The sequence below is a fragment of the Silene latifolia genome, chromosome 9 (assembly GCF_048544455.1).
Source record: "Silene latifolia isolate original U9 population chromosome 9, ASM4854445v1, whole genome shotgun sequence".
Lineage (NCBI taxonomy): Eukaryota > Viridiplantae > Streptophyta > Magnoliopsida > Caryophyllales > Caryophyllaceae > Silene > Silene latifolia.
The window spans coordinates 33,690,987-33,709,390 of record NC_133534.1 but is presented as its reverse complement, the minus strand read 5'-3'; the positions used below and the strand labels follow the sequence as shown (position 1 = coordinate 33,709,390).

At 34.9% G+C, this 18,404-nt stretch overlaps 3 protein-coding genes across 3 annotated transcripts; all 3 read left to right on the top strand.

Annotated features, from left to right (window-relative positions):
• Positions 1–4,418: 4,418 nt before the first annotated feature.
• On the top strand, positions 4,419–4,964 carry LOC141600829 (F-box protein At4g22390-like). The gene has a single exon (XM_074421084.1). The coding sequence runs from the start codon at positions 4,419–4,421 to the stop codon at positions 4,962–4,964; it is 546 nt and encodes a 181-aa protein (XP_074277185.1).
• A 9,598-nt stretch (positions 4,965–14,562) lies between these two features.
• Positions 14,563–15,147, top strand: LOC141600828 (protein FAR1-RELATED SEQUENCE 5-like). Its single transcript, XM_074421083.1, has one exon. The coding sequence runs from the start codon at positions 14,563–14,565 to the stop codon at positions 15,145–15,147; it is 585 nt and encodes a 194-aa protein (XP_074277184.1).
• A 561-nt stretch (positions 15,148–15,708) lies between these two features.
• On the top strand, positions 15,709–17,463 carry LOC141600827 (protein FAR-RED IMPAIRED RESPONSE 1-like). Its single transcript, XM_074421082.1, has 3 exons — positions 15,709–16,328; positions 16,434–16,893; positions 17,410–17,463. Exons 1-3 carry the CDS (start codon positions 15,709–15,711, stop codon positions 17,461–17,463), a joined length of 1,134 nt encoding a protein of 377 aa, XP_074277183.1.
• Positions 17,464–18,404: the final 941 nt, after the last annotated feature.

Sequence of the window (18,404 nt, the reverse complement as noted above, 5' to 3'; positions counted from 1 at the left end):
ACATATGGGAATCAAGGGCGGAGAAAAGATAAAAAGAATAAATGAGTAGATTGTCTAAGATGTGAAGCGAACAACGTAAATCTACAAAAAGTTTAATCAAATCAAACGATATCCATTAATCCATATAACGAACATTTGAAGGAACATTCGGTGAAATGAGTCATAGTGAAGGTTTATCGTGTCTTTGAAAGGTGATAGTAATCCATTGAATTGGAGAAGGGTTTAAGGGGAGAGAAGAGAGTCTGTATAGTGAAGGTTTATCGTGTCTTTGAAAGGTGAGATGAGATAAATAAAAATATAGAATGAGTAAATTATCGAGTGATCGAATTTTATTACTCCAATACTAACAGCCAAAGAATAGAAAAAGAGAAATGAATAGAAAATGGCGAGATGAACAATTCATGGATTATACAACCAGATGTACCAGTTGTACAGTGTAGAATCCGAGCTTTGTAATAAATTATCCGAGCTTTATCTTAAAGAATATGAGCTTTATTAGAAAGTATCTGAATTCATCCATTTACACATTAAAAATATGAACTTTGAATTAGCTCAGAAAAAAATACATATAAGCTCGAATTCTTATACCTTGGTTGTACAATGCTCTATATACAACTGGATGTATAATCCTATTTGTGCGAGATGAAGCAGCCAAGAATATGAGTAATAATTTCCCTTAAAAAAAAGAATATGAGTAATAATTATTAGGATATCAGGCATGGGTCTAATATTCTAATAATAATGATAATGATAAATAATTATAATGATAACGATTAGGTTAAGGGATTGGAATGTATAGAAATATGGACATAATATTATTTCCATATTTCTATTATTGTCTCTAACAAATAGGCAATCATATAACATATGTAGAATATATGACAACTATACAATATTCACATAATATTATTTCCATATTTCTATAAAATGCTTAGGCGGAAATCTTTTAACGTCAGTTGACACGTGTCAAGTTTAATGGATAACGGTTCTTCTATTATACTTTTATATAGAATAGAATAGATAGATAGATTATTCTCCATCTTTATGTTAATTTCCTTTCTTATATATACACAATACACACAGATATCCAGATTTCCGTAACTTCAAAACTTCAACTTCTCCTTAATTCTGCCCTAATCAACCCTTTCAATGGATTCGAGTTTCAAAACCCTAAAACCATGTTCAAGAATTACCCTTCCCATGGAATTAATATTATCATGTATACTTCCCAAATTACCGGCTAAATCCCTCTTTCGCTTTAAATGTGTTTCAAAGTCTTTTCTAACCGAGATTACATCCCCCAAATTCAATTCATTATTTGCCGAGGCCAATCATCGGCTCTTAATCCTCCCAGGCGATTACGCCTCCTTCCGTATATACGAACTGGACTCTCTACACTCTCCTCCTACGATCTGCCCTTCCCCTATACCGTCACAATGGTATGCACCCACGATGTCGCTGGTGGCATCTTGCGAGTCATACCTCTTGATTGCGTATGGATACAATGACCACCTTGAAGGTGTCATCTTGGTCAACCCAACTACACGTATTTACCGTGTACTCCCTCAAGTTTACGTTCCCACTTGGTCTGACTCCGTATATTATGGGATGTGTCATTGTTTAGACGATGAATTAAATGTCGATTTCAAAATTGTCAGGTTTGTCCAATGTGATGGTCTAAGGGAAGTGATGGTTTATAGTTTGACAAGTATTTCGTGGAAACCTATAGACTTTCAAAATCCCACAACGGAATGGTGTAATGATCCCGTCCTTGTACAAAACCATTTACTTGTTATGATTTTCTATGATTATTATGATGATGATGATACAATTTTCGATGATGATGATGATGATGATGATGATGATGATGATGATGATGATGATGATGATGATGATGATGATGATCGCTTGACGAGAATTGGTTGTTTTGATATGAAGGCTGAACGATGGTCTAATGATGTGCCCTTGCCTGATATTCTTTTGAGTGAAATCAATGCCAACCCAACTCGAGATGGACACTATCGCCTTGGTGTGCTTGATGGCCGATTATATTTTTCATGTTACAATGTGGACAAGTCGACTTATAATATATGGGTTATGAACGATTATGGTGTTAAAGAGTCTTGGTTTAAGTTGATGAGCCTTCCCGGGCAAGGGGTCAAAGGCGTTTACTACCCTATTGCTTACCGCAAAGGATCATCAGATGAACTATTGTGTCTACCAGAATATAGTGGCAAATACTTTTGGTACAACATTAGAGAGAAACAATTCACTGAGACGGGAATCGACGGAGATGGCCTTAATACTAGTAATTTCGCTTTCGCATATATATGCAAGGGAAGCCTCTTAAACTTCCGCGGAGGTCAACCGATTTGTTCATCATCCAAAGAACAAGACGTGGATGACAAACATGACGGTGGTGATGATGAGGAGGAGAAGGAGGACACTAGATACTTGTTCTTGAGTGATGAATTATTATAACTTATGCGACATCTTTGCCTCATTAGACGTCTTTACAATGTATTTTTCTTCATTAGCATTTTTGTTAGGGGTTCTTACAGTGACGAATCTAGGATTTATGTAATGGAGGTATTTAATAAAAATTATAGCATACAAAAACGCTAAAATATAATTAGAGTCACGGCCGTCCCTAACATTTCGGGGATTTTGTGTGATATTTAAAAGATAGGCTACTTTTAACAATAACTTATATTAATATATAAATTTTAGGTAATGCTGGATAAATAGTAAAACCGTCTAAAATGCAGTTGCATGGAAATTTTAGGTAATAACTTATATTAATATATAAACAGTCAGAATGAGAGGGTTAATGTTAGAAAGCACATCAAGATTAGCAGAAAAGTGATTCTATTCTTACTTTCCATGGGAATTTTCGAGGCAGATAAGCCTTGTTATGGGATAAACAAGCGCCCCTTTCGGATCTCTCATGGTCCCGTCTTCATTATTCTTCACAGTTCTTGGATGGATAGTAGTACACCACCAAGGGTAGAAATACCGCCATCCACCTCGCCATTTGCCAATAAATATAGTAGTCTCGAAGGAACAAAAGAGTCTACCGCCCTTCTCATTGTGAGAGTATATTTTGGATGTAAGACTTAGCTCACTAATAATCTTACCCTCAACATGAATTGACCCCCCTCTTTCCTTTGTCTTTGTGCCAAAATTAAAGGACAACCATTGACCGTCAGTCCGATGTTTTATGATTAGATTTTTCGACACATATCCTCGTGTTTGTTTTGAATTCTACATGGTACCCTCATTTATTGAAACTAACATTGGTATTTCTAAATTTAATGAAAACCTCCTTAAAAAACCCAAATACCTCTAATATGTCAATTTCAATGTTTAATTTATGTACATTTTATAATTTTGTAGCGATAATTTGTGAAATTTTATCCCCAATTTACATTATTCAATCTTAAAATATTTTCTTTATTAAATTAAACTGTTATAATACTCAAATTATATTAATCTGGGTATTGTATGAACAAGTTATAAAATTTAGGAATACCAATGTTTTTTAAAAGTGAGGGATACTAGGTAAATATCGAAAAAACACGAAGGTACTATAAAAAATTCCTTTTAGATTTTTGATCAATTATCCTGTCTTTTATAGTAACTTTGTTTAGTTTATTTGTTAATTTTCGAGTTTAATTACAGGTTTTTTTTTTTCAGTAATTTGGAAGGCGATGTATAACACAAGTACCTTGCCCCTTGGTAGAAGTTTTGCAAGTTTCACATTTCTTTATTATATACCGTGACTTTTATTATTCTTTAATTTCTTTTACTCGTATATATATATATATATATATATATATATATATACACAGATTTCCACAACTTCGACATTACCCTAATTTTGCCCTAATCCCTATTATTACAACTTTACAAGCAAATTTACCCTTTCCAATGGATAGTTTCGAAACCCTGACCGCCTCTTAATCCTCCCAGGCAAAGAGTACCAGACCTTCAGTATATACGAACTGGACTCTCTAGACTCTCCTCCTACGGTCTGCCCTTACCCTATACCGTTACAATGGTATGCACCCTTTGTGTCGATGGTGGCTTCTTGCGAATCTTACCTCTTGATTGGGTGCGGATACACTGACCTTGAAGGTCTCATCTTGGTCAACCCAACTACCCGTATTTACCGTGTACTCCCTAACGCTTACGTTCCCATTTTGTGTGACTATGTACACTATGGGATGTGTGAAATCAATGATGATGTCAAAATTGTGAGGTTTGTCCAAAACGAGAAAAGGGAAGTCATCGTTTATAGCTTGACAACTAATTCGTGGAAACCTATCGAGTGCGAACCGGCCACGAATGAATCGTTGGATACTCCTGTCCTTGTACAAAACCATTTATTTGTCATGATATGTTATAGTAGTGGCCGCATGACGAGAATTGGCTGTTTCGATATCAAGGCTGAACGATGGTCTAATGATGTCGTCTTGTCTGATATTCTTTTGGGTGAAATCGGTTCCAACCCAACGCGAGATGGTCAGTATCACCTAGGTGTGCTTGAGGGGCAATTACGTTTTTCGTGTTACGATATGAACAAAACGACTTTTACTACATGGGTCATGAAGGATTATGGTGCTAAAGAGTCTTGGGTTAAATTGATGAGCCTTCCTAGGCAAGGGCTGAAAGGCGTTTACTACCCTATTGCTTACCGCAAAGGATCATCAGATGAACTATTGTGTATACCAAAATATAGTGGCAAATACTTTTGGTACAATATTAGAGATAAACAATTCACTGAGACGGGAATCGACGGAGATGGCCTTAATACTAGTAATTTCTCTTTCGCATTTATATGCAAGCGAAGCTTGTTAAACTTTCCTGGAGGTCTACCGATTCGTTCATCATCTAAAGTAGGAGAGGTGGACGATGATGATGACGATGACGGTTGTGTTTATAGTGATAGTGAATGGTTATAACTTTTTACGCAGTATTTTTTACTTCATGTGTGCAATATACGGAATATAAAGAATTTATTTTTAAAAGATGACCTCGTAATTTGCGGGAGCCATTTGAGGCAATGAAGACTTATAACAATTGTTATTGTTATTGGCAATCTATTTACACAAATATCTATAATTTTTTATTTTTCACCTCATTTATATGAATGCAGTAAACATATATATTTTCAGCTATATTTATTTGGTTACGATTTTGGGTTCATACATGATACACCTCATTATAAACAACTTATGACTTATAACAACTTATGACTTATTTTTCACGTGTATTGGTGTGTCTTTGTAGAATGTAGTGTATGTTGATGCTTTTGTTTAGATATAAAAGTAAAGGTACTGCAATTGCCACCAGCAGAATGACAAATTTTCTTTTGCAGAAATACTTCGTAGTAAGACACTAAGACCATGTTCTTTTAAATTTAAAATCACTTCTATTAAATTTAGTTTAGTTATTACTAGGTTTGGTGCCCGGCTTCGCCCGGGCTACCTCTATTTACCGTTAAGTTTTATTTTCAATGAAATAAACTATGTTGGAGTTGTCTAACTCACACCTTTACTATTTGTAATATATTTTTCTACGGCATATCTTGTAATTATGATGAAATGTAAAATTTATTTTCATTGTTACCACTGTTACTTTCACTACATTTGTAGTTACTTTCACTACTCCCACTATCATTATTATAACTGTCACTACTCCCACATTAATACCGTTAATTTTATTAATCTCGTTGCTGGTACTATTATTTTTATTACATTTAATTTAATGTATAATTCTATGATGATACTAATTAATTTCATAAGTGGGGCATGTTAATTTTAAGGAAAATCACTATATTCTTGTGTTTTCTAAATTTAATTACCTTAATTTAATGTAATTTCCATAAATATTCATCATCAAGGCATCTTTATATTATACTTTTAACCAAAACTATATAATATTTACATTGAGGTCCCTTTATCAGGTCCATCACACGGTGCTATCGATTTAAAACTATAGAGTATAATTAATTTGTATAAATTTCTTTAATTACATTGAAGTCCCTTGGTTTCTGGAATTAATATATAGTATTGATAGGTTCAGTTTAGCTCCAGTTCAGTTCAACTGTAACACCCCAACCCAGATCAACGCAAATCTTTTTCAGCGCATTTTGTCCTCACTCATGCACATTCAGGAACCTAACTAGGAGATCACCAATCCTAATATTACTCCCAGCCAAACACGTATAACCAGAAAAAAAAAGTGCACTTTGTTTATATGAGTAGTACTTTAATCTCTTAAGCATTAGTCATATTTTAAGCCTACCAATGAAACTCTTCAAAGGGGTACCTCACCCGAATAACGTCTTCAGTTCAGTGGAGTATTATATCAGCTCTTATTAGTCATGTTCCTATAAGTTCGGTCCAGTTCTTAGAAGTTCAGTTTAGCTCATATAAGTTCAGTTTAGACAAGTTCTTACAATTTATATTAACTATGAATTCATAGCCGTTTTATAATATTGACGAATTAAAAAAAAAGCACGCTTTTCATTTGAATCAATGCAAAAAAGTCCAATATTAAAATTATCATATACACATTATTCTTTAAAAAAAAAAATGACCCTTGTATCTATTTTAATTTGTTTATGCTAAACAGCCTACTCGTAAAATTATTCACAAGTTCACCTATCTCAATAATATTTTTACCCTAATTTTACCTATACCTCATTAATCTCAACTGATTGAGCCATGTTTGAAACGAAGTAAAAGACATTTGGCGAGACAATGGATTTGATGATGTCACTGATAATGAAGATGAATTTGAAAGTGACGAGAAGGATGATAATATGAAAACAGATGTTCAGAAAAAAAAATGTGATACGCAATTGATTTTTTATTGTAATGTATTGTAGTACTTGCAAAAAAAAAATTATACAAAGCGCAAAAAAATTGTAAGTTATGTTCGACTTCTAAATGTTCAACTCTTATAAGTTCACTTCGGCTCCTATAAGTTCAGTTAAGTTTAGTTGAGCTCTTATAAGTTCAGTCAAACTCCTATAAGTTCATTTCAGCTCCTATAAATTTAGTCCAGTTCAATTCCTAAACGTCCAAAAAACAGGATCTACCAAAGGTAATTTAGGGGTTTCATACGTCCGACCTCTCTTACTCAGCAATTTGTGGACGCAATTGACTCATTGAAGATTTGGAGGTAATGTTGTTAGTTATTGTTATTCAATAAAGGAGTCGGGATTTAAATTAAAGTCAACGGGAGCAAATGAGTAATAGTATAAGGTAGCCTTGAAAAATTTCGAAAATTTAACTGGCTCCATCGCTGTTGTTATTGTTGTCGTAGACTTTGTAGCAACATTAGCAGTCAAGATCACACGTTTGGAGTGCTCGAGTCGCTCCTTTTCTTGTAGTAGCATATAGAGTTGTTCATTTCCACAAATACAACCAACTCGAGTACTAGTTTTCTCTATTTTTTTTTTATCATGTTTATTTACTTCGAACGATAGGCCAAAATGTCCGCTTGTCATGTTTACTTCGAACGATAGGCCAAGCTCGCCTTCGAGATGAGGTCATCAATGCGGACTCGATCACTAACTTCTATTTGAAAGAACGACGTCTGAATTTATGTACGATTGACTATGTTGCCGCGACTACTTTGCTATTTCCTAACCCGCAGTAAAAGGTGCGTTTCTAAACACCAGGTTATAAGCGTTATTCATGCTTATACCCCGCAACTTGACGAGCATTCATCACATATCATCCCAGTGGCGGAGCTACGAAGGACGCTCGCTCTTGTTGGAACTTGGAGGATTAAATTTTGAAATTTTTAGTTAAAATTTCTTAACTGTTTTCAAATTTACCATATAGTATATTAATTTTAGATTAAATAATCCTCTGTCTGTTACATTAATTTTGTTTAGTTTATTAATTTTAGGAATCATTAATTAATTGTTTCTTCGAAAATTTTGTCGACAATGTATAACATGAGTAGAGTGGCAAGGGGGTAGGCCGTGGTAGCTAGGTATAGAATTTTTGCAAGTTCCACTTCCCCCTACTTACTAAAAGATTAAAGTAATGTTTATCTTTTACATAAAATATCTTTTTATAATTATAAATGCAAATTGAGAATAAAAAAATAATACTTGTTCATACGTATTGTAATTGCCAAATGTTCTAATATTTTTTAATTTAATTTCCTTTGTTATATATATAATTTCCGTAATTTCTACGTCTCCTTAATTCTGCCCTAATCAACCCTTTCAATGGATGCGAGTTTCAAAACCCTACAACCATGTTCGTCAAGAGTTAGCCTTCCCATGGAACTAATATTATCATGTATACTCCCCAAAGTACCCGCTAAATCACTCTTTCGCTTCAAGTGTGTCTCAAAGTCTTTTCTAACCGAGATTTCGTCCCCCAAATTCAATGCATTATTTGCCGAGGCCAATCATCGCCTCTTAATCCTCCCAGGCGGGTACGGCGGCTCCTTCAGTATATACGAATTGGATTCTCTACACTCTCCTCCTACGGTCTGCCCTTACCCTATACCGTCACAATGGTCACAATGGTGTGACCCCTTTATGTCGATGGTGGCTTCCTGCGAATCGTACCTCTTGATTGGGTGCGGATACAATGACCTTGAAGGTCTCATCTTGGTCAACCCAACTACGCGTATTTACCGTGTACTCCCTAAACTTTATGTTCCCACTCACCATTACTATGCTCAGTATGGGATGTGTCATTGTTCAGACGATTTCAAAGTTGTTAGGTTTGTCCAATACCGTCGAGGTGTACATGACGTTTTAGTAACGGAGGTCATCGTCTATAGCTTGAACACTAATTTGTGGAAACCTGTCGAGTGTAAACCGAGCACGCCTGAATCGTGTGATACTCCCGTTTTGGTACAAAACCATTTACTTGTCATGATTTTCGAGAGTCATGGTCGCTTAACGAGAATTGGTTGTTTTGATATCAAGGCTGAACGATGGTCTAATGATGTGCTCTTGCCTGATATTCTTTTGAGTGAAATCGATTCCAACCCAACTCAAGAATTTCAACGCGGTGTTTATCAGCTAGGTTTGCTTGAAGGGCAACTAAGTTTTTCATGTTACAATGTGAATAAGTCGAGTTATAGTATATGGGTTATGAAAGAATACGGTGTTAAAGAGTCTTGGATTAAATTGATGAGCCTTCCTGAGAAAGGACCCGAATCCGTTTACCACCCTATTGCTTACCGCAAAGGATCATCACATGAACTATTGTGTATACCAAATTATAGTGGCCAATACTTTTGGTACAACATTAGAGATAAACAATTCATTGAGATGAGAATCGACAGACGTGGCCTTGAAACTGGTTATTTAGCTTTCGCATATATATGCAAGCAAAGCCTGTTAAACTTCCCCGGAGGTCTACTGATTCGTTCATCACCCAAAGTACGAGAGGTGGACGATGACAATGACGACTACGACAGCGATTATGATGATGGTTATTATTATAGTTATGGTAATTGTTTATAACTTTTTACGCAGTATTTTTTACTTGATTACCATTATTTTTAAACATATTTGTCATATTAATTAATTATCCGTTTACCTCATTTGAAATTTTTCAATGCTGGCTCCGCCACTGTATTCTGCGACATTTTTGATCCGTTGGAGGTCAAGTATGTATGTGCTGCTCCTGTATAGGAAGTTAATGTGGAGGAACAAACAAGTTTAGAGATCTGAAATAAATTTTTAGATGAGACGAATTAGCGATTTAATATCGTTTCGTCTAAAGTTACTCTGTACCTCATAAATTAAATTGCGGCTATTTTACCGCCTTTTGCCCACCATTGGCGGAGATCAGCAGGTGTTTCTATTATTATGCCGAGCTTTTGTAATTAGATTCGCTAATGTGACGAAAAGTCTACAATGGTTTATCGTTCACAGAATACTTTAACGCGACTAGTAGTTGATTGTCTTCAAAGAAATAAAAAGCACGATTTACAGGCAGTCATGAATCAAATGCAGTTCATCGTCTTCTTAGGCAGCCGCTTACCCAAAATGTGCAACGAATGCACAACAAAGGTCTACTGAATATATGTTACCTTGATAAATCAAGATTTCCGAAATAGGAACTAAAGTGAAAGAAAGGAATATACGCACTTGTAGTCGTCATCTGGCATTACCAAGATACCATGCTCGTCCAACGTTTTGCATAGCTTAGCTGCATTTGTGCTAGAATCCTTACATATATTCACATAGACCTGGTAATAGATGAAAATCTCACCGCGATATTGAGTTAGGGGTGGGGACCGAATACTAACTCGGGTGTGCAGCTGGTAATTTCATAAGGCCAATGATTGATTCCTCGGTGGTGGTCTCTTGTGTTGGAGGGGGATTTGTTGGGTTAAAACATCCAACACAAGGTATTCAATTTGCTAAGTGTTACATGTACATAAATTAATGATGTATAAGTAACATTTAGGTAGTGTTAAATGATGGACAATGCATTTGCTAAACATTTCGTGAAATTACTTTAGCATTTGGTGAAACGAATGAATCCCCTATTTACTAAATGAATAGGCCATTTTACCTTTTTTCCCGCCTAAATTTTTATCTCTTAATTGGGCTTTCATTTTGGGCATTATACTATGGGCCATTCTATTCTACTCCCTCTCATCCACTCTTTTATTCCCTATTTCCTAAACAGATTATTCAGGTTTTCTTCGCCTTTCTTTTTAGGGAAAGTTTTTATTAATATTATACTCCTACCTCTCCCCACTCATCAAACCCCACCATATCCTTTATTAATATTTAATTCTAATTATTCCTACCTCTCTCCAATAACCAAACCTCACCCATCTCCTTTATTAATATTTAATCCTAATTATTCATACATCTCTCCAAATACCAAACCCCACTCATATCTTTATCAATATTATACTCCCCACCCTTAATCTTCGTGCCCACTTCAAAGGGGAAGAAAAGAGTGGATGAGAGGGAGTATAAAATTTGATTCTGCCAAAAGTTGCTTTAATGTTGTTCGATAATCTAGACCATATCTTTTCACCTAAATAACCTAACAAATTATTGCAATAAACATGTATAAAAATCTCAATTATTTCCAAAAAAAGAGTATAGCAAAATGATTCCTAAAAAATATGTAACACTCTCAGTCATTACAAAAAAAAATACAATCTATAATTATTTCGAAATCTCGAAATCTTGATATGGCTTCCCAAAAAAAAAATATACAATCTACAATTATCTCGAAATCTTGATATGGCTTCATATACTCCAAATCTCGAGATGTTGATATTTTGCATATATTACTCTGCAAATTATCTCATATTAAAAAAAGATCTCAAAAAAATCACTCCCAAAGTATTCTTTTAATTATCTCATATATTAAAAAAAGATATCAAAAAAATCACTCCCAAAATTAACTTGATTAAGCATCGGCATCCTGAGTTCTCGCAACTTATATATATATATATATATATATATATATATATATATATATATATATATATATATATATATATATATATAGAGAGAGAGAGAGAGAGAGAGAGAGAGAGAGAGAGGCTCATCGGGAGGCACCTCATTATGGCGAGGCGGCTGGTCTCACCAAATTACTACCTTGGACCGATTTGCATTATACATGGATGGGCCGATTTTGTAATGTTGGAATTTGAAAAAATAAGGATGAAAATTGGGGGTCAACAAGAAACTTTTCATTTGGTCCAAAACACTTTCTCTCTCTAATCTAAAAAAAAGCCCAAATACCTTATTCTCTCTAATCTAAACAAAAGGCCCAAATTCTTTCCTTCCAAAACTACTGAGTTTTCACGTTATACAAAATCACAAAATTTGGGCGTCGATTTCAAAGAGGCGATATCATCAAATTTGTGAGACGATTTCATCAAATTAATCAAATTCTGACAATCAAAGAGGCGTATTCATCAAATTAATCGATTTCTTAGAAGATTTCGAGGTAATTTCCAGGTAATTTCATATTATTTGATGAAAAATTGATTTTCTTAACTTCGTTCATTAATTGATGATATAATGATCAAATTTGAACAAAATCGAACTGTTTTGTAAATTTATAAGGATCAAAACTGAAGTATTTCGTTAGTTTAGGGTTTGAATTCGATCAAAATCGAGCAATTGAGCAATTTAAATCGGTCGCGGTGTAAAATTTGTTGATTTTGTTAATTCATTCATTAATTGATTATAATTCATTCATTAATAAGGCTCAAATTGACGTTGCGCTTTAATTTCAATGGAGATTACGGACATTACGATGTAGTGATAATACTCTTTGTAGAAACAGGTAATCTCCGTTTTTTCGCTATTTTATGAAGTCGTTTTTTTTCTATTCTCGATTTTGTGAATATGTGAGGTTATATTGTGAATCTAAGAAGTTATTTCGTAAATCTGAGAAGTTATTTCGTGAATGTAGGCTATAATATCCTGAATTTGATCAAAAATAATCAATTTCGCCCTACTTATTATGGTATTATCACTGATGTTGCGGTCTAATCGCAATGGAGATTACGAATCTTCGACTCTCGATAATAGTGCTATTACAACAGGTATTCTGTTTTGTCCCTATTTTATGAATTTGAGACGTTATTTTGTTCTGATTTTGTGAATCTGAGAGGTTATTTTGCGAATCTAGGAGCTAATTTTGTGCATCTGAGAGGTTATTCTGAAAATATAAATTGTCTATAATATCCCAAACTTGGATCGTGTAAGCGAAAATTGTTTGACATTGTCTATTTTGTGAATTAGAGTGCTTATTTTGTGAATATAAGAGCTAATTATGTGAATCTGATAAGTTATTTATTGAATCTGATAAAAATAAGATAAACACAAAACTAAATAAGATGACAAATTCTGAAAAGTTTGCACAAGTCCGCACCATTGAATGCTTTAATTGTCTTGCATCAGTAATATTGCATGCTTTCTTATCTATGGTTGTCGATGTCATACTTATTATGGTGTTCCTACTATTTTGTTAATTTGAAACATTACTATTGTGAAACTTTATTTGTTAATATAAGAGCTAATAAGGCTCAAATTGACGTTGCAGCTTCAATTTCAATGGAGATTACAGACATTACAGTAACTGGTGATAATATTGCTGTTGAAACAGGTAATCTCCTTTTTTTCGCTATTATCCTGATTTTGTGAATATGTGAGGTTATTTTGTGAATCTAAGAGTGAATTTTGTAAATCTGAGAAGTTATTTCGTGAATGTATGCTATAATATCCTGAATTTGATCAAAATTTATCAATTTCGTCCTACTTATTATAGTGTTCCTGCCGATGTTGCGGTCTAACTCCCGATACTACAAAACTCTCGATAAGAGTGCTATTACAACAGTATTCTGTTTTGTCCCTATTTTATGAATTTGAGACGTTATTTTGGTCCGTTTTGTGAATCGAGAGGTTTATTTGCGAATCTAGGAGCTAATTTTGTGCATCTGAGAGGTTATTTTGAAAATATAGACTAATATCCCGAAACTTGGTTTGTGACAGAGGAACTTAGATGCTAATATTGTGAAACTTGATTTGTGAATCTTCTATGTTGCTCTTTTTGGCAAAACTTACTAATTGAACCGAAGAAACATCAATCTTTTATGAATTTGAGATGTTATTTTTTTGAGATTGTTTTGCTATTCTCCTTATTTTGTGAATCAGATAGCTTATTTTGTGAATATAAGAGCTAATTATGTGAATTTGATAGGTTATTTAGTGAATATAGACTATAAGATTATGAAGCTTGGTTTGTAAGAGATTGTTTAACATTGTCTATTTTGTGAATCAGAGTGCTTATTTTGTAAATATAAGAGCTAATTATTTGAATCTAGTAGGTTATTTATTGAAATATAGACTATAAGATCCTGAAACTTGGTTTGTGGCTGAGATTATGAACCTTATATGCTAATATTGTGGAACTTTATTTGTTAATCTCCTATCTTGCACTTTTGGCTTATTTTGTGAATCTACAATTTTCAGTTGTTGATTCCAATGTTAATTGCGGTGAAGCTTCTACCTCTACTATTTTAACAAGCCCTACAAAGACCAACTATTTCCACACCTACTACTCTTATAACTTACACACCGAGTGGCGGCAACGATGGATAAATAGGATTGATGAAAAGTTTACACCAACGATTGGGAAAACATTTATTGACTTAGACTCGGCGATCTTTGTTTTATGAAACGTACGTTGTTGCTTGTGGGTTTAAATCAAGGAAATCTTCAAGCAAAAGGTTTCGTGATGATATTATCAGAACAAAGTGCATGGTTTGCAATCGGGAAGGTCAGTAATAAGAAGAAAAGACGACCTGCCCTAACTGGTGTTGCGAAAAGGCGGATGAATCCGTTGCATCGAAATAACAAAATAGGTGTTACAAAGAGCAAACCGAAAAAACCACCTAAACGTAGGGTGAAAAAAGGTGGAGGAGAGGCAGAGAGTTCCAACAAAGGGTCAACCACAAGAATAACAAAGATTAGAAGGTGGGGCTGTCCAAAGAATGATAAAGTTCAAGTTCCATGAGAACAAGTACATGGTTGACGTGTTTATTGAGGGCCACAATCACCCGCTTGATGTTGTGAAAAATAAGGAATTTGAGAAACTTGCTGAAAATATCAATGAATTTCATATGCAAATGATTGTCAACCATTCAAAAGCAAATGTTGGTCCTAGCTTAACACACCAACTATGCACTCAACAATTGGGTGGTTTTCAAAATGTCGGGGCAACAGTCAAGCAATTCAAAAATTTTCAGAGGGAAATGAAGTGTCTAATGAACAGTCATGATGGGGAAATGTTCAAATCACGCTTAGACACCCTAGCTGAAACAAAAGGGCTCCACTTTGTTTATGAAAAAGATTCCAAGAACGCATTGACAAGGATTTTCTGGACGGATTGTGACATGCAAAGAGCGTATGCTCTGTTTGGGGATGGAGTTTCATACGACCCAACTTATGGTACAAACAAGTACAACATGACCTTCACGCCTTTCACGGGCATTGACCATCATAAAAGGTCAATCACATTTGCATGTGCGCTTATAGAACATGAAAACGATGAGTCATTCATGTGGGTATTTGACCGATTTAAAGGCAGCTATGGGTGGGAAAGAGCATAACTACATCATCACCGACGAAGACCCGGGGAATAATTAAAGCGATTCCTGGTATGTTTCAAATTTGCAAATCGTACCTCTTAACTTGTGAAACTTCATATTAAATTGTGAATCCTACATCTGTTTTGTTGATTCTAGTTGGCACTGGAAAATATGATGGTTGTAATAATTTGATTGGTTTTTTGTTTATGTGAATCGTAGTCCTTATTATGCGAAACTAGATCATGAATTTGTGAAACTGGGGTAAAAATATGTTTCACGTACTTATATCGCGAATAAGGCACAAAATTTATATAGTCTGAATCCGAGGATAAGACATGAGATTCACAAAATAACCCCGCATTTACAAAATAAGCTATAGGATTCACAAAATAAGGTATATGATTTATAGTCTGAATCTGAGGATAAGACTTGAGATTTACATAATAGTGCATCGTATGACTTTGTTATGTGAAACTGCGTGAATTTAGTTATTATAAAATGATGGTGACGGTCGATAATTTGATTTTGTTCATTGCGGCTAAGTTCAAAACAAATAAACATCGGTTTTGCATGTGGCACATCATGAAGAAAATAACCGACAAGGTTGGGAGTAAAATTTGTAGAGATACCGACTTTTTAACCCGTCTGAACGGTGTTGTATGGGACGATGACCTGGAGCCCGGGGAATTTGAAGAGAAGTGGCTTAAAGTCATGAACGATTTCTCCTTGGAAGACAATACGTGGTTGAATGGGAAGTTCGCTGATAGACACACATGGATACCCGCTTATTTCATAAATGTGCCAATGGGCGGTTTACTACGAACTACACAAAGGTCAGAGAGTGCTAATAGTTTCTTTAAGCGGTTTGAAAACAAATACGGGACATTAACTGAGTTCTTGGTGCGCTATGAAAGCGCCACTGACCACCAAAAGCACCTGCTGAAGCTCCGTGAAGAGGAGAATGCGAATTCAATCCCTGAAACACTGTATGGGTCAAAATGGGAGACACAAGCAGTGAGAAGCTATACCCATGCGATGTTCTATGAGTTCCAAAACCAGGTGAAGCTTTCAATAAATACCTGCAGTTTGGTTGGATACACTCCGCCAGATCCTGTGACGAACTTTGAAGTGTCGTTAGTTGAGGATGCAAAGAAAGGACTAAAATTTGCAGTTGAGTGCAGTAGAAGCACGAATGATGTAAGGTGCACATGTAAACTGTTTGAAAGGAGAGGTATTTTATAGAGTCACATCATTTGGGTTTGTTCGGGAAAGTTTAAGGCCATACCTGATAAATATATTTTGCAAAGGTGGAGCAAGAATGCACTCAAAAGTGACGTTTATGATTGGAATGGGAATCTGTTAGAGAAATACAACAATACCAGTACAAAACAGATTGGAATGTCTGTGGTGTGGTATGAGATTCAGTTAACTGTTGGTATGCTCAAAAGGAAAGAAGAGTCGGATGTGGGAGAGTTTGCCAAGTTAATCAAGGAATTCAGGACAAAACTAGAGGGAAACACTCAACCGTTGACAAAACAACAACAAATTGAGCTTCTACTGGGCTGCAAGGTTCCAGAAGAAACCAACATCTTACCGCCTAATGTGTCTAGGAACAAAGGCTGTGGTAAACGGTTGGTGAGCAAGAAAAATAAGGCAATCAAGAAGGCGGAAAAAGCAAAAAGGTTGTGTGCTAACTGTAAGCGCAAGGGTAACCAGGACAAAAGGAATTGTCCATATGATTTTGCAGACCGTCCTCCAGTGAATCAGGTTTGTATTCATCTACGCAACTACATCTGATATTAATCAAGTATTTTATTTATCTGTTGGAGTGGCAAAAATGGTTTAATTTTGGTTAATGTCATTCAAAATAGGTGGTTTTGTTTCGACCTTGGTTTGTGAGTCTTAGATCGTATTATTGGTTTCCTAAAAAATCTGGACATCTCATCTTTTTATCTTATTTTGAGAATCCCGAGGTTGGTTGCTTTGTGAATCCCAGGTCTTAATTTGTGAATCCTGGGTCCAATTTTGTGTAGGAGACAATATATGAATCGTGGGTCTTATTATGTGAATCACATATCTTTATTTGTGAATCACGAAATGAAACGATTGTATGTAGTAACCTAATATAATTCCTCACTTTGTAACATAAATGACAACAGTTGGCTTATATAAGATGAATGTGATTCACGCCGTGTCACCCAATTTTGCATGATCCTCACTTTTATTATTGTACATCTAATGTTTGTAAACATCTTTCTAATTCCAGCTTTGTCTTTTACGTAGGGAGAGCTAGCGGACGAAGAGGTAGAAGAGGAAGGGGATGAGGATGAAGAATGATGGAAAGAGTCTTCTTAAGCCTTGAGAAATAGATATGATGATTGAAGAAGACACTGGCAATTTTGAAAGGAGCAGTCTTTTAGTTTGGCAACATATTATTGGTTTCCAAAAATATGGACATCTTATTTGTTTATCTTATTTTGTGAATCTGAGAGGTTCTTTTGTGAATGTAAGAGGTTGTTTTATGAATCTTAAATCTTAATATATACAAAAGACCTGGAAATCTTATTTGTTGGTATTAATTTGTGAATCCTGGGTCTAATTTTCGCGATTATTAGGAAGATTCGTAATCTTATTAGAAAGGAACAGTCGACTGGCTAAACGGTCTTATTTTGTGAATGACACAATTTAAATATCTTACTTGGCTTATATAAAATGGATTATTGTGAATTATAGACGTTATTTCATGAATCTTACCGTGTGAATGACAATATATAAATCCGAGGTCTAATATTGTGAATCGACTTGTTTTGTGAATCCATCTTTTGTGAATATCATCTTTTTTGAATCTTAGACATTCTTTTGTAAATCTCAGGTCTCATTTTGTCGACTTGTTTTGTGAATCCATCTTTTGTGAATATCGTCTTTTTTGAATCTCAGACATTCTTTTGTGAATCTCAGGTCTCATTTTGCGAATCAGACGCTTTATAAATCATATGGCTTATATAAAATGAATTATTGTGAATTGTAGACGTTATTTTGTGAATACAAGAGGTAAAACATCGTCACGAAACAGGAAAATAGCCTTTCTCCCACGTCAAATTGAGATACGAGGACGAGTAAATGATTTCAGGTGTGATGTATGTTTTCGTGTGAAAGACACCGAGAACCACCAAATCCAAATAACCCGAAAAATAGGAATTCCTCTAGGCTGGAGCCTTCATCACCTTAATAGAACAGGTAAAAACAGTCATACTCCTACCTTGTTACAAAAGCCAAGA